This window comes from Blennius ocellaris (assembly GCF_963422515.1).
Source record: "Blennius ocellaris genome assembly, chromosome: 21".
NCBI classification, from domain to species: domain Eukaryota; kingdom Metazoa; phylum Chordata; class Actinopteri; order Blenniiformes; family Blenniidae; genus Blennius; species Blennius ocellaris.
This window is the reverse complement of record NC_137670.1, coordinates 5,558,547-5,574,038: the sequence shown is the minus strand read 5'-3', so window position 1 is coordinate 5,574,038 and position 15,492 is coordinate 5,558,547. Positions and strand designations below refer to the sequence as shown.

General features: G+C 43.1%; 1 protein-coding gene across 1 annotated transcript; it reads right to left on the bottom strand.

Annotated features, from left to right (window-relative positions):
• Window positions 1-4,326: 4,326 nt before the first annotated feature.
• LOC308145979 (guanine nucleotide-binding protein subunit alpha-13-like) lies at window positions 4,327-14,728 on the bottom strand. The gene is made up of 5 exons (XM_080517595.1): window positions 14,417-14,728; window positions 12,677-12,903; window positions 9,770-9,820; window positions 8,869-9,069; window positions 4,327-6,211 (listed from the first exon to the last, which is right to left on the bottom strand). The coding sequence occupies exons 1-5, from the start codon at window positions 14,697-14,699 to the stop codon at window positions 5,840-5,842; spliced, it is 1,134 nt and encodes a 377-aa protein (XP_080373721.1). The 5' UTR covers window positions 14,700-14,728; the 3' UTR covers window positions 4,327-5,839.
• Between the last annotated feature and the right edge of the window lie 764 nt (window positions 14,729-15,492).

Below are 15,492 nucleotides of genomic sequence, written 5' to 3'. Positions count from 1 at the left end.
TCCACGACGTTCTCGCCGCGAGACCAGGGCGCTAACCACTGCACCGCCACGTCCACACAGAGTCTGTATTAACTTGTAAATTTGGTCAGAAACTTATTTTATAGAAAACAGAAATCTTTGTGTAGGAGAGACGTTGGATTCGTTTTCATTGTTTCTGCGTGTTTTCTGTGCTCCCCTGGAGGCTGACCTTATCTGCAGGACTTGCGTTCATCCACTAGGGGGAGTTTGGGCAATGTGGGAAGCCAACGTTAAAGCTGATGAGGCCAGATGTGCAGGTCAGGGGAGCTGTCAGGTTCACATGCAGGAATTATAGGAACTCCGTATTGGGCCGAGTAGAACAAAAATGATAGGCATCAACTGTTGGAATGTTATATCAATAAATACACTGATATTTCCAAGGCCGCTACGCTATGATAAACTATAATTACCTTTAAATGAAGAAGCCTAAGTCTACAAAACTGCCTGAAATGACTAAACTAAAGTATCTGTACTGTGCATCTGTGCCAAACTGATGTTTCCAACTTATATATATATTTAAAAAAAAATACAATTTACAATCTCGAGAATCTTCCAATGTGTTATTTCTTTGTTCCAACGATGCTTCCAGGCAACATTTCATATCAATGTAAAATTCAGTGCGTATTATATGTAGAAACATGAATGAAAAACCCATGTTTATTTTCTTCTTTGTCTTCAGTTTGTTCTTACATGTCAAACGGGACATTTAATTTGAATTCTTTTCGCTTTGGTGCCACGTTTGTAAGAAACATGCATTTGTGGGATGAGCAGCATCCTTGAAAATTTTTCCAAAATGTCTTTACACGCCGCAGCAAAATGTTTGGATCTGGTGGTCCTGACATGAATCTGTCCGACAGCGTGAGCTCCATGAGGAGGAGGATACCGGGCTGCTGCACTGGTGTGTGTGTGTGTGTGTGTGTTTCGTCCTCACAGTACTGAGGCTTCTGTTGTCAATATTAATACATTTCAATCATAAAACCCACAAAACAACACTATATGAGAGTGAACAACAAAGAACACCGGTCTGGACTTTGACAGACGGTCTGTCACTCAGCTCTGCTGCTTCATCCCACAAATGTTCGGTACAAACGCGGAACCACTGGAAATGGAAATGAGGTCGTTATGAGAGTCGCCGAGACGACGCTTGTGGAAACCCCGTGTTTGTGATTTGAATCCTGACCTTCCGTCGGCTTCTCAGCTGTGTTTTGTTTGCCGGCCTGCAGCTGCGGCGGTGCCGCCGCTCGGGCAGGCGGACCCTGCGGAGGGAACCGGAGCGGGATGGAGAGCTGACCGAGGGCCGGGGACGTGGCGAGGAGTCCCGCCACGTGACGGAGAGCGTGTGGCCGAGGTGCAGGAGGAGGAGGAAGAGGAGGAGGAGGAGCGTCTCTCTGCAGCTGGATGGAGTGTGGCTGTTGAGACTTTGGGTCTTTGTTCCTGAGCGGCTGCAGCTGCTCCCACAGAGCTGCTGCTGTCACTGCGTCGTCTTGTTCCCCTGCATCTGGTCCCATCCTGCTCCTCGGGCCGCCGGCGCCGTCAGCACGGCCCGACGTGGCCGGTACATTCGGGAGGGAAATGCTCACTCGCGGGTTCAATTTGACAGTCAAATCCTGCGCCTCCTCCTTGTCGTTCACCCAGAAATTGTCTCTCGTGCCTGTTCTTGTGTTACATTCATCCACTTTAGACTCCAGAAACTGAGCGGCTTTCTTTGATTTGACCTTCTTCTTCGACGCATCTGTGTGTTCATTATCTGCAGAAATAAACCGCAGGCTCTCTTTGTCTGCTTTGGCTCTGGGGCTTTGGGGTGAAAATGAACGAGGGTCTTCTGGTCCCCCTCCTGTGAGCCGGTCAGACTTTGCAGCTTCTATCGAGGCTCGCAGACTTTTCTTCTTGGGCTTGGCGACGGTGGGATTTGAAGGTGGAGACGGGGGCAGGAGAGGCGCGGTGGCGTCCAGCTGATCAGCTGACTTCAGTTTCTTCTTCTTCTTTTTCGTTGCTGGAGAACTGGGAAGCAGGGATGAAGGTGGTCGCAGTGATTCTGATGACGACGCCGGCACCTTCTTTACCTTCTCTGTCAGTACGCCCGCAGTCACCGACGAGTCGGACGCTCCGACGTTGCGTTTGCTCGGAGGTGTTTTGGAGTTCGGAGCTGCTTTGCAGTGCGGCAGGTGAGTCTTCAGCCGCTTGAAGGATTTCCCACAGAAGGGACATGCCTCTGCGCAGAGGAACAGATACACCAGCGTCAAATAAAGATAGGCAGATTGTACAATTGTAAATATACGATGTGTTCCACTGAAAAGTTCTTCACCACGTGTTCCACAAAGACACCCAGTACAGTCAACTGTCACCACGGTAACTCAAAATATGCTCAAATACAGCTTTTTGAATTTAAAAATTCATAATACAAAGAAAATACTGCTTTTTCATCAGCACTGTGCATAGCAAATCCACAAAAACCGACAGTTTCTATTATCAAACATACATGAGTGTAATAAATGCACTTTTCAGAGATGACGAGTGTATGTTTTGGACATTAGTAATAAATAACATCTCTGGAGTGTTTTAAATTGGGCTAAAACCAATCGAGTCACTGTGTTTTACCAGAAACGTTCCAATATGTGTAATTTTGTTTCGATTTCATTGTGTAATGGACAAGTAGTGGTAACTTGAAAGTCTTTTTAGGATTCAAATGACATTAAAATTACAATAACTCACCCCCCACGCACACTTTTATTTTCTTTTTGTGTACTTTGACAGAGCTGCTGCAAAGCAGTGCCTCCATACAAACAGACATAAGCAATACAATTATTTATCATCAAAATAAATACATTTATGCACACATTAACTTGTAGGCGTGACCTTGACATTTTAAGCAATATTATTCAAAATGCAGCCGTGCTCACTTAACAATTAAAAGGAGTGAACTTATAAAGAGTATTGTTTGTTATTGATGTACCACGTGGTTTTCCTGAATTAGATTATTTCTGTGACACTTACCGGAGCTCATTCCGCTTCATTCGGTCTTATTTCACCACTCAAAACAATAATGTGGAGGAAAATCGGAGCAGAAAAGTTAGTTAATCGTCCTTAGTTGCAACATTAATCCTCCGCTTGTCTCTTTAAAACACTTTTTGTGCTCTAAATATTACTTAAAGGGTCGTGGTGCAGTAGGAGCAGAAAGGCCCCCTTCTTTTAGGTGGCGCTTTTGGAGCCTGAGTAGAAATCATTAAATAATCGCTTTACTTATTGTTTCTGTCAAATAATTTTTTAATTTTACAAACTACAATTCTTTAGTGTGTATAAAACTGCTGCCTGGTTGAGTTACACTCAATAGTTCTGAATCAACGTGAAAAAGTTCCGTTTAGTAGGTGTGGTACGTCCGTCAAATGGTTTTGAGAGTATTCACCCCACGTACTTCCGGTTTAGCTCTAAATCCCCAAACATACCGGTTCTATTATTTATTTATTTATTTTAACCCATTAGAAACACAACAATACAGATATTTGTTTCAGTTTCTTTTTGTAATCACATTTTATCATTTCTTCTATTATTTTTCAAAGCAATTCAACTCATAACCTGTTGCTTGTTCTCTCCATAGAGATAAACACTGTGTTTTATATCTATGGTCCTCTCAATATGAGAAGCCATGCTAGGTTTTAGCCATTTGTTTAAAAAAAACACACAAAGTTAGGTTTTAATCTTTCCACAGCATAAAGTTTGGACCCTGGATCCATTTCCCTATATTCCTGCCTTTTTCATGCTGTTCGGTCTTCATTTGTTGGCTTTGTGGATGAGTTGACGTTTGCATCAAAAAGAGTATATGACCAATCAAGAGCATAGTAAACCCTCAACTACAATAAAATGCAACTTTCATGCAAGATACTTCAGTTAAAATCATGTTTGAAGCGCTTTGAACGGTACTAACTTGCATGAAAAGTTCCACATGTATATAGGAGATGGACAAAACAGACAAAATGAAGGCTTGTCCTGGAGTCATCATACAAATGTCTTTAGTTTCTGGAAGAAATTACTTGCTGGCACAGGGACATGGAAACTTTATAACTTCATCTCTTCAACGCGAGTCTGCATGCAGCAGGAGAAAGGGAATTGTAGCCCATGAAGGTGAAGAGAAAGATGAATCCACCGAAAATAAGAGTTTACAAAGAAAGTTACATAAAATGTATTTGAATTTCAGCTGAATGCATCTTTTGCTGCAGACAAGTGAAAAGTTTGAATCTGTGCAAGCTGAAGTCACTCCAGTCAAACACCCAGAGATGTTGGTCTCACCTTCGTGAACAAAAAATGGACAAATGTCATTAGAAAAGTATTTTATTGAGGGTTAGAGTGGTATGAGACTTGACACGAGAATAAATTTCAAACAAAAAAGTGAAGGAAGAAAAATTACAAAAAAAAAAAATACATCTACATCAAAACGATCATCTTCATTGGAAAAGCTGTGATTTGAAAAAAACAAAACATTCAGAATTGGGGGGGGAGAAGCCATTTCTACAACCATTTACATATAAGGAGATAAACCTGAATATTATTTACAAGACAACAGATTACAGTATTTACAGGACACAAACCTGAGCTCTGGTGAGCTTTTTTTTTTCTTTTTCCAACTTTAATAAAGGCACTGCTTTAATTTGGTAGATTTTAACAGTGCCTACAAATCGTCCACACACGAGTTGCGTATATATAGATATCACATTGTCGTGTAATTTAGAAAATAAAACGGAGTTTTGTTTTTTTTAAATTTAATTCAAAGATGCCTGAAGCCACAAGTCAGTGCCGATACAGATTTTCTCACATGATGGGTTACATCTCACCACAGCAATGCTGGTTACAGTATATTCATACACTCTCTGTACATTTATTAACAGTCATTCAGACAAGGCATCTATTTGAAAATGAAAGACAGAGGGTGGGGGGGAGGGGGGAGGGGTTCCGGGTCAGCATCAAGGAGGTTGTGCCGCCCGGATTAAAGGTTAGATTATTCAGTTAGTTCAACAATCACATCAGCATTACCACCAGTTTTGATTCAACCCTGAGAAAACAGTGGACTGTATGTTCACGTACTGGCACGCCTGCAACCGAGCGCCAACAGAGGTCGTCGGTTCGCCCTCCGAGCGATCAGAAGCGAGAGGAGACTTTTAACGATTAAAGAAGACTTGACAGTGATTACGTCCTAGGAAATGATGCAGAAAGGCGTCGCAGGTTCAGTCTCACGGTTGTGCCCTCGTCGGGCCGTCGCCGTGCCGACAAGGTGGCCGTGCGGGAGCCGGTCGGAAACAGTTCTCCTGGTTTCTGTCGGTCCGTCGGCTTGACGAGCCGAAGCAGCTAAACTCAAAACGGGTGGCGCCACGAGATTAATCAAAACGTCAGCAAGCCCTCGTTCCGGTCGAATCTGCGTTCAAGGAGTCAATTTGGATTACAATTATTCAGTGCTTTGACACAAAACTGGTAATTTAAGCCCAGCGTACATGATTTTGACTGTTATTTTACTAAGTATACGCCGACGGCTTGTCAAACCGACTTCCACTGGCGCCGGCACCGGCACCTTGCGACCGAAGAGCCCGGGCGAGCGCGTCGTCGCAGAAGTGGCGGTCGGACGTTCGCCAAAGATTCCCAAAAAAACCACAGTCTTCCCGACCCGACTCTTTCCCCGTTGAAATCCTGAACTAACGCGAGAGGGCCAACTCTTCAAAGCGGAGAGTTTTAAAAACTAATATAAAAACATCTGAAGGCGATTCTTCCGAGGCGGCTCTCTAGGGGGCGGTCTGTCCCCAATCAGGTCCTCCGTTGTTCACAGGTCCGCCAGGGGTCATTGGAGCATGAGCTGTTTGAGGTTGTCGTGCAGGATGGTGTCCTTGACGTCCCGGAACACCAGCTTGATGTTCTCCGTGTTGATGGCGGTGGTGAAGTGGTGGTACAGCGGCTTCTGGGTGGCGTCGCGCCGCTTGGCCCGGAAGCACTCCACCATGAACGCCTGGATGTCCGGCAGGCTGTGCTCCGGCCCGCTGTAGTCGGGAAAGTAGTCCTTGAGCGGAACGCTCTTCACCTTCTCCTCCAGCAGGTCCGTCTTGTTGAGGAAGAGGATGATGGAGACGTTGACGAAGACGCGGTTGTTGACGATGGTCTCGAAGATGTTGAGCGATTCGCGGAGCCGGTTGGTCTGCCGGTCCTCCATCAGCACCTGGAAGAGACGAGGCGGAGTCACGACCGCTGCAGATGTACCAGATGTTCAACCGCAATCCACATCCACTCAACTTTCACTCTTAAGTGGGATTTATCTTTTTGAAGTTTAATCTCTTGTCACAATTCAGATGAAATTGTCGTCACCAGTTTAAGTGGATCAGAGATTCCAAAATATACATTTTCTTCTGTATAACACAGCACAAAGCGGAATTGTTATTTTTGTCACGACTGAATAAAAGTTAAAATCAGTTTTTACATGATCCTGAGAAGAATTCTGATTCTATAAGCCGGTTTTACGAGAATTCTAGCAAACTTGAAGCTTTTAACTTCAGACATCTTAGTCGCTGCTATAATAAACTATCAGTATATTCGCAAAATAGCAATGCAAGAATAGGAAAATGTGGTTATTGGCCGATATTCAAATCTGAAAAATCAGATCTGTGTCGCAAGTCAAAAAGTGTGGTCAGGACGTCGCTACTGATGACTATTTAGTCCTTCTTTTATGAGATCATGTTGACGTTCATGTGCAGGTATTCATACTTGTTAATTAAATAAAATAAAATAAATGCTCTGGTGCATCCAACTTGAAACCCAAAGATTCGAGACAGCTGGTCTTTAGAGCAGCCAATTACTGAAGGAGGAGCAACGATCCACATGTGGAGAACAACAGCGACAAAAACAAATGTGTATATCAGTGACTGAAGAGATGAACCACAAAGACAAGATGGAAAAAACCCCAGTGATCGGAGCCACCGATAGCAAAAAAACATAACTTTTCTGAAGCGCTGCTACATAAATGAAACCCGAGATCAGTGACGAAGCAGTAAAATGACTAATACGAAATATATGAAAAAAAAAAAAAGTTTGAGCTCTGTGACTAATGGTTTCTGAACGTCCAGAAACAGATATTTGATGTTTTCCATTATGTGAGGATACTTCTGTTTATCGACCCAAGAGGAGCTCGTTCACGCTTTCCTCGGAGTCCAGTGCACAATTATTATTGTAATTATGTACGTAAAACAGAGAAGAATTTAGGATTTGCTTTAACTTGTGTCACTAGAAGCTAAACAATTCAACGTTTCCTGCCCAGAACAAAAAGAAAGAAATATCTAGATAGTCGTTTCTCAATAACGTCATTTTTTTTTTTTAGTCAAGTGCTCAACGCTAAGCTGCGGAATGAATAAATTAATACATTAATTATTTGTATGAGCATTTCTTTCACGTACACAAGCAAAACTAACCAGAGACAATAGATATAACATTATGTTCAAACGCCAATGTGATTAATGGAAGCAGAACAATAATGTTTATACGTTTTCTCGGAGTAAAAATAACGTCAGAAAGTCTGAATTCTGAAATAAAAATAATATACTAAAAAAAAACAAACAAAACAAACACAAAACTTTGTTTAAACACGTGGGCATATTGTGTAAAAGAACATATAGAACAATGAACCACGTTGTCCCTACAGGGAAGTTCCTATTGTGCAGAAAGAATGGAAAAATGCTGCATTTCCTACAAAGCCACTCAAAAAAAACAACAACAACTCCTTAAGAAGTGCACAAGAAAGTGAAGCGCAAGCGCGACAGTACAAACATTACAGCAGAGCCATGAGCTGTCCCTTTAATAAAAGGTGTAGAAATAAATTTTTTTTATTTAATTCTTCAAATGCTTTGTGAACTATTACACTTATCTGTAAAAATTGCAGCGGAAACAGTTTGAATTAAGATGAGCAATAAAGCGTTTCCAGGCTGGACGTGTTGGCACTTTACGACTAAATGACACGTGAAGCAGGTTTATTCAGGAAGAAAAACTCTGGTTGAATAATTTTGTTGCTGTGCGGCGACTTAAGTCCACATTCACTGCAAACGACGACACAATTTAAGTATTTTCTCAGGACGTCAACGCTCTTAACTTAATCTTACACACGCGATCTATGATGAACTGAAAGTAATCTCATTACTTGAGAGTTTTGTATCTAATTGAAAATCTGAGTCAACCTGCTGCGGTTTCCCAAATACCGCCCCCACACACTTTTCGTATACCTCTTTCTCAATTAATTTGCCTTTATTTAATGACAAACATTGAGATTAATAAGGTCTTTTGCAAGTGTGTCCTGGTAGAGGTACATAAAATAAGTTTACAGTGTCAGCAATACTAAAATGTTCTAAAAACATAAATAGCAATAGAAAAATACATGAAATACAATAAATGTAGATTTAAAAAAAAAAAAAGAAAGAAAAGATTCTAAAAACCAAATAGTTTAAAAACTATTTAAGAAAATTAAATAAGTAAAACTAAAAATCTTAAAAAAAATATATTTTACATTATATTTTTATCTGTTTATATATCATAATAAATCTTCATTTCACAAAAGAATGTATATTTATATAGGAATATTTTACTCCCCTGGATCTTTCCGTGGCTAAGAAAGAAATAGTAACTGCTACACTGATAATATATAATAGAATAAATGAATTTAACCTCCACAGATGCACACGACAGTTCATGTGCTGCAAATCACTATTGATGGAAAACTTTTCAAACTCCAATATTTTCTAGAACAAACCCATTAATGTGCCACTTATCGTGTGTGTGTGTGTGTGTGTGTGTGTGTGTGTGTGTGTGTGTGTGTGTGTGTGTCTGGGCTCTCACCTGGTCGTACTCGGACGAGGACACGAGGAAGAGGATGGAGGTGACGGAGTCGAAGCACTCGAACCAGCGCCGCCGCTCCGACCGCTGCCCCCCCACGTCCACCATCTTGAAGGGGACGTTCTTCACCTCGAAGTCGTACTCGTGGATCCCCTTGGTGGGCTTGCGGGCCAGCAGGATGTCCTGCTGGCTGGGGAGGTACTCCTGCAGACACACGAGCACACGTCTCTGGCAATCGGTCCGACTGGCGGCGGCAAACCACGCGAGCGACGTTCCCAGAGACCCGACGCGTCGTCTCCCGTGGAATAAGTTGAATTCAGGGTCATAAAAGCCGTGAAAAGACTTCTGTGAAATGACAACCACTAAAACTAATCCAACAGTGAGCAAGATCTTGAGTAAAATAAGAGAAAAATAAGAGTTACAGATAAACAAAGTTGTTGTTTTTTTTCCATTTCATTGAGAGAAATAGTGGAGAATCAGATTAACTGCTGATGGTTGTCGGGTGGAAAACAAGTTGAAATGAGATTATCTGATAACATGTTAATAATAAAACCTAATTAAACACATTTTAACCTCCTCCTCCTCAGTTTTGTCTAAATGTATAATTTATCAGACCTTTACTCATACAGTCACGTGATAAATGAAGGATTTAAAGTGAAAACAATCATATTTAGCATTAATCTCAGAACGATAACGCCGTTAATGTGCAGAGCTATAGAACTTTAAACATGCGGTCGACATTTGTCTGAGGCTCAGATTCTACTGTCGCTTCGGTATAAACGACGTCGACTTCAAGCCTCATGGTCTCTGGCGGAAACGCTCAGAGGTGCGAAGCGAGAGCCCGGCTGCAATCGGAGCCGGAACACGTACAGGTTGCGTTATAAACGCCGCAGAAACAACTTACCGGCTCGCCGAGCTTATCCAGATTATCCAAGAAATACTTCACTGACTCACCCTGCGACAGGACAGAGGAAGGAGTTCGGGTTAATTTCACGGCTGCGTTTTGCACATTTACTACACAGTGTGATACAATCAACGTGCGTGCGTGTGTGTGTGAAGGCGTGAACCTGACACACACACACACACCCAATGGAAATCTAGCAGCAGACAAGTGCAAGTGTGTCTTTGATGTATGCACAAGTGTGGCCCGGTGGCTTTGCATGTGTGCAGGAGCACCCCCCCCCCCCCCCCCTTGCACTGTTCTGACGCTGCCTTGTGAAGTTTGTACAAGTCCAGACACGGGGCGGCCATAACCCAGGTGCATTCCTTTATCTGTGTGACGGGGTGATGTGCACAGAAATCAAGCAAAAAAAACCAACCCCCCCCCCCCCCCCCCACAAAACCGAGGGCAGAAAAAGCTAAATAAAACCTCGGCCGTACATTGTCTCCCTCTGCGCGTCGACCTTTGCATGCCACGCCCTCTGCAGCGGATCGGTTGGCGAGTCATTTGCATTGATAAAAACAAACGTAGAAAATCCACCCGGCCGGGTGGAATTGTGTGCGGGGCAGCGTGACGAACCGGCCATTTGCCCAACTGGGAGCTTCTGTTCTCACCTTTTGATCTTAAAAAAACAAAACAAAACAAAAACAAAAAACTAACCTGACCTGAAAAACCTGTGTGAGATTGTGTGCGTGTGTGTGTGTGTGTGTGTGAGATTGTGTGCGTGTGTGTGTGTGTGTGTGTGTGTGTGTAAGATTACACTGGGGAGGAGCAGAGCATGGGGCTGAAAGGACAACACAAGAAAGAAGTGAAGCTATTTCAACTCCGGAGAGGCGCTTTTGACTTTGTGAGGAATCAGAAATATTTTTTAAAAAAAAAAGAAAAAAAAAAAAAAGGAGAAGAGAAACAAGAAGAGCAAACACTCCAAGTTTTTCCTGTTTACGAGTCGACGCCTGCTCTGCTCTGCTGAAGCCAGACGTCTGCGGCTCGAAAACCGGCAGCATTCGAGAAGAGGTTCAATCTCCTCCGACGTATAAAAACACGCTGACCTTCGGTGAACTCCGCCACGGAAAAAGCCGACTTCTCGCTCTTGTACATGTGTTTTCAATGACGATTACAAGGGAGCCTGAAGGCACCGTCGATTTGTGATGTTGGGAAACAAAGTGGTCACCGGCAACAGCAGAGGGGACGGGAAGACGGAACACTCCAGTTAAAAGGCTTCAGACGAGAATTTAAATAAAAAAAAACAACAACTCATTATTGTCAAACAAATCCCAATACATTTCTTTTTTTTTTTGTACAAATCTTTCAAAATCTTGACTAAAACTTCCAGTTGGAACCACAAAACATTTGTCTTTTAAAAGAGATGTAATAGAAAACTTATGGATATCGCCCAAAAAGGTGTCATTTATCTATTCCAGAGTCCTTTAATGTTCTTCTGAAAATATAATGAAAAGGCCAATTCTGCTCGATAATATTAGATTCTCTTTAAAATCTAATAAATGCAACAATATAAAAACAGAGAAAAGCATGAAAACTAGCAGATTCTAACTTTAGAGATGGAACTTTTTTTTTCTATTTTTCATTGTTTTAGACCGACGGCAGCTTCTGCACATTTTGTGGTTCGAAAAAGTTTCAGAAATGTTTTGGGGGTTTTCTTTGCGTTCATAACGAAAAGGTATTGTACATGAAGATTGAGCGTAACTGATGTTACTGCCACCATCTGCTCTCCTCAATGTATTATAACGCACACACCTCCAATTACACACATCCAGCACATTATTATTGTCTCTCAATCATTTGAACCTGTTATTTTTGCTGAAAGCAGCTGGATTGTCGTCACCGGAGATTTCAAATTTGATAAACGATGAATTGAAACCAACTACAAAGAGCAAATGAAACTGAAATGAACGTTACTGAAACAAAAAAGCATGAATTTCCCTCCGAAAAAACCTTGAATTCAACAAGATTCTAAGAAAACCCGCCATTGGCAACGACTTTCCTGCCGTTCCTATTTGCGCCACTTATACAGTAACGGGTGTTAACATACAACTGAAGACTTGAAACTGGTTATACGCAAAGAGCGTGTGTCCTTGTGTAACTTGAGGTGTGCGACACTCTTTTGTGTTTTGTGTGCAAACAGCGGCGAGAGGGAGAGCCGGGGGCTCTGTTTGTAAGCATAAAGCTGTTTAACTACAGATCAACATTCCTGCTCTGATCACACGTATTCCCCCCTTTTATTTTTCTGTCTGAACACCGGCGAGACCCGCAACACGCCATCGACAACCACTTCCACAGAGGAGGAGGAGGGGGGGGGGGGGGGGGGGGGGGGGATTTTCTGAAGTGTGTCCCCACAAGTTTATCACCCAACGTACAATAACATGACGTTACCCCTCCCCACGGTGGTTGCGCAATATCTCTAGAGTGCTGTTCTGATGAGTCGGTGTTTCTCTGAGAAGCGGGTTTTCAAAGTGGCGTCGGAGCAAACGAGAGTCGGGGAAGAACCCGGAGCGAACGGGCGAAGCTCCTCTGGACTCCGGCTGCTCCTCCGGGACGGACGTCACCGAGCCGCGCGACGCTGACAGCCCGAAGACGCAGGACCGGGGAGACGTATAAACAGGAAGCTGACTCAATCACATGTCTGACCGCTTTACAGAGCGAGAGAGAGAGAGCGAGAGAGAGAGAAGACGAGAGCGCCACACCAGAATCTGATCTAAAGATTCAAGGACAGAGGAAAGGGTGTACAATTTTTTTTTAAAAAAGGGACTTTCACTTTCTACTTTCAGAAGCACAATTCGAAACCCCCTCTCTGACGCGGCGCCGCCGCCCGTTACGTAAAGCCCCGCCGTGCTAGCCTGCAGGTCGACCCACCAGCTGAAACTCCCTGCGACGGTCGTAGGCGTTCTGGATGCCCGAGTCGGCCCACAGGGCGTTGATGGCGGAGAGGTAGCGCAGGAACACCGGCGTCTCCAGCTGCCCGCTGGCCATCTTGGCGGACCGGGTGTTGAACGCCATCAGGCTGTCGCCGTGCTTCTGGTTGCCCGGGTCGCCCCACGGGATGTGCAGCTTCTCCCGGGCGTCCACCAGCACGCGCACACCTGTGGAGGGCGCGGAGAGACGGCGTTCAGAAAAAGGCTGCCCTACGTTCGGCGGCGCTACTTCCGCCAGCTTCTTACTGAGGCTGTGGGACGACAGTTGTAATTTGCACGCTCTTATTTATGTCACCCCGGCAGGGGGACAGTAAACAACCCATTTCGCTGCGAAGAAGTCCTGCCGAGACAGCTCAGGAGTTGACAAAACCAAAACATCAATAAGTATCGCCACAGCCAAAAGCTACGAATACAACGATAGAGAAGTGCAACTCATTTTTATGTAATTATTTTTAACAAATAGACACAAAACTCGTAATCCTTAAATAAGCACTACTATAAAAGCATGTGAACTTCCTCTAAGCTCTTCTTCTAAATGAATAAAACCAAATAATGATAGGAAACTGTAGTAATTATTTGCATATTTCGCTTGATGAATGTGTAAATGTTGCAACTATTGCAGTTTCCTCATCATACTTTTTTCTTGCCGCTCCACATATTTGAAACTACACACTATGTTTAAACTATCTGGAAAACAAAGTTTCTTAATTAATTCACAAGTTGTTAGGAAATACAATGACAAATGTTTTCGAGGTTGATGAGAAACAGAAACTATTTGAATTCGGCACGATCGAGTCTGCAGAATATTTATCATTACAGTTTATGATCTTGTAGGTAAAAAAATAAAGCTGGATTTGAAATGAAATCTTGTGGAAAAAATAAGGCTGAAATGGTTAAATACCAAAGATATGTGGACAAATTGACAGTTGGGAAGCTTGGGACTCAATTTTCACTTCAGAAAATAAATATTTGGGCATTAAAATGTTAAGATGTTGCCCCAAATGTGTAACGTTTCCCTAATCCACAGTTCACATCAGAAAGCAATCATTATATAACCTAAAAATAGGGAATGACACAGGTGGAGGTGTAAAAGAATTGGCAAAGCACTTGATTCAAGGAAAAAGTTTGACATTTACATATATAATCATGTTATAAATCAAATAATAGCCGCTATTTTCCATTAATCTGAATTTATATGTAGATTGTAGGAAGACTAAAAATGGGCTGAACAGTGCTTGTAAAATGGTCCAAATGTGAGACTTTAATGAGCGAATCAGACCTTTTTTGTCAAGTTTTAGCTCGAAATGAAAGAGTTGAAGGAGCAAATTAAAAAAGGCAGCTTTTGTTTAGTTTTAGTCATTATTGGTGATTTGGTCCTCGGACAAACAAAGAAACACCTCACGGCAGAACAAGAGGATTTTCTTTTTTTTTTTTTAAACGAGAAATACGTGGAAGTTGACGATGCGAGTTGAGGATCGGAGGTGCAGAAGAGCTAAAGAGGAAGATTTGAGCACAAACGCGGTTGTTCTGGGTGTGCCGACTCTCTCTGGAGGTCCTCTCGCCCAACATGTGGAGGAACTTTCTGTTTCAAAGCGGCTTCCCCCTCCGGGGACACCGAGTTGAGTTCGCTTCGCCCCAGATTTTTTAATTTTAATTTTTTATAATTATTTGTATTTTTTACCTTTGATAACGTTGCTGTATATCGTGGCTCTGAAGTCCTCCCGGGCTTGCTGGTCGAAGTCCTGGCCGTGGATGATCCGCATTTGTTTGAGGAAAGTCGACTTGCCGCTCTCGCCCGCGCCGAGCAGCAGGATCTTCACCAGCCGCTTCACGTACGTTTTCTCCCGGGAGAGGCATCGGTCGATCTCCTTGGACTTTCGCAGCTGCTCCACCTCGCCGCTGTTCAGCAGGCAGACGGGGAGGCAAACTTTTAGCACGGACCTGGTCGGCAGGAAGTCCGCCATGTTCGCACAAACTTCATCGATGCTAATTTGATGCGCGTTCGCGCGGCGCGGCCACGGGACCAAGCCCCTTCCCTAAACTCAGGAAGTGCCGCCGCGCGAGGCTTTGCACGTTTTTCGCCACCACGTCCGCTTAAGCAACTCGTTTGATCGATTCGTTTGGGTGCCACTTTCCCCTTTGTGTCATTCAAGTGGACAATACAGTAAAAGTATCTTGAAATGATAAAAAAAAAAAAAGAAAATTGAAGGGAAATTGACTGCAAGTGGTATGTCGCCATCTGCTGGCCAATCTTTGTAACTACGTGAGAAAAAGACCTGCTCTGATTGGTCCATTCCCATCCGGCTCGAAGAATGCTGCCTTCAGGAGCAGCAGGACAATTGAAAACCAATGGAACGGAACGCTCTTATAAAGAAGGAATAGCGTTGTAAAAGCACAATATAAATTATTGGTGGTAAGATTCTGTATTTTTCACTAAAATATTTCAGTGTAATAAAATTTGAAAAAAATGTGTGCCTGGACTTTATCTTTTTGAAGTAAATTGTCATTTTTTTCTGTTTTGTATTTTCTGCTCTTTTTATATGGAAGACTTTTATAATTTTCAATTTGGGATCAGTTGGTTTTACTCGTGCACCACCTCCCATCGATTTCATTTGATTAATTTGAATGTATGATCACGATAAATGAGAAAACGAGAAAGTCGCTTTAACTGAAACTACAATCTCCGAGCTCCCCGTGGAAGCTCCTGCGGGCCACGTGAAGGCAGCATCAAACCTGGACGATTGTACTCAACCATCT

Bases quoted from the DNA above. Each gene is read 5' to 3' on its own strand.
- LOC308145979 (XM_080517595.1), bottom strand. From the start codon at position 14,699: ATGGCGGACTTCCTGCCGACCAGGTCCGTGCTAAAAGTTTGCCTCCCC. The intron at 12,904-14,416 runs GTAAAAAATACA...CGCCCTCCACAG, and splicing joins ATACAGCAACGTTATCAAAG to GTGTGCGCGTGCTGGTGGAC. The intron at 9,821-12,676 runs GTGGGTCGACCT...GTCCTGTCGCAG, and splicing joins GTCGCAGGGAGTTTCAGCTG to GGTGAGTCAGTGAAGTATTT.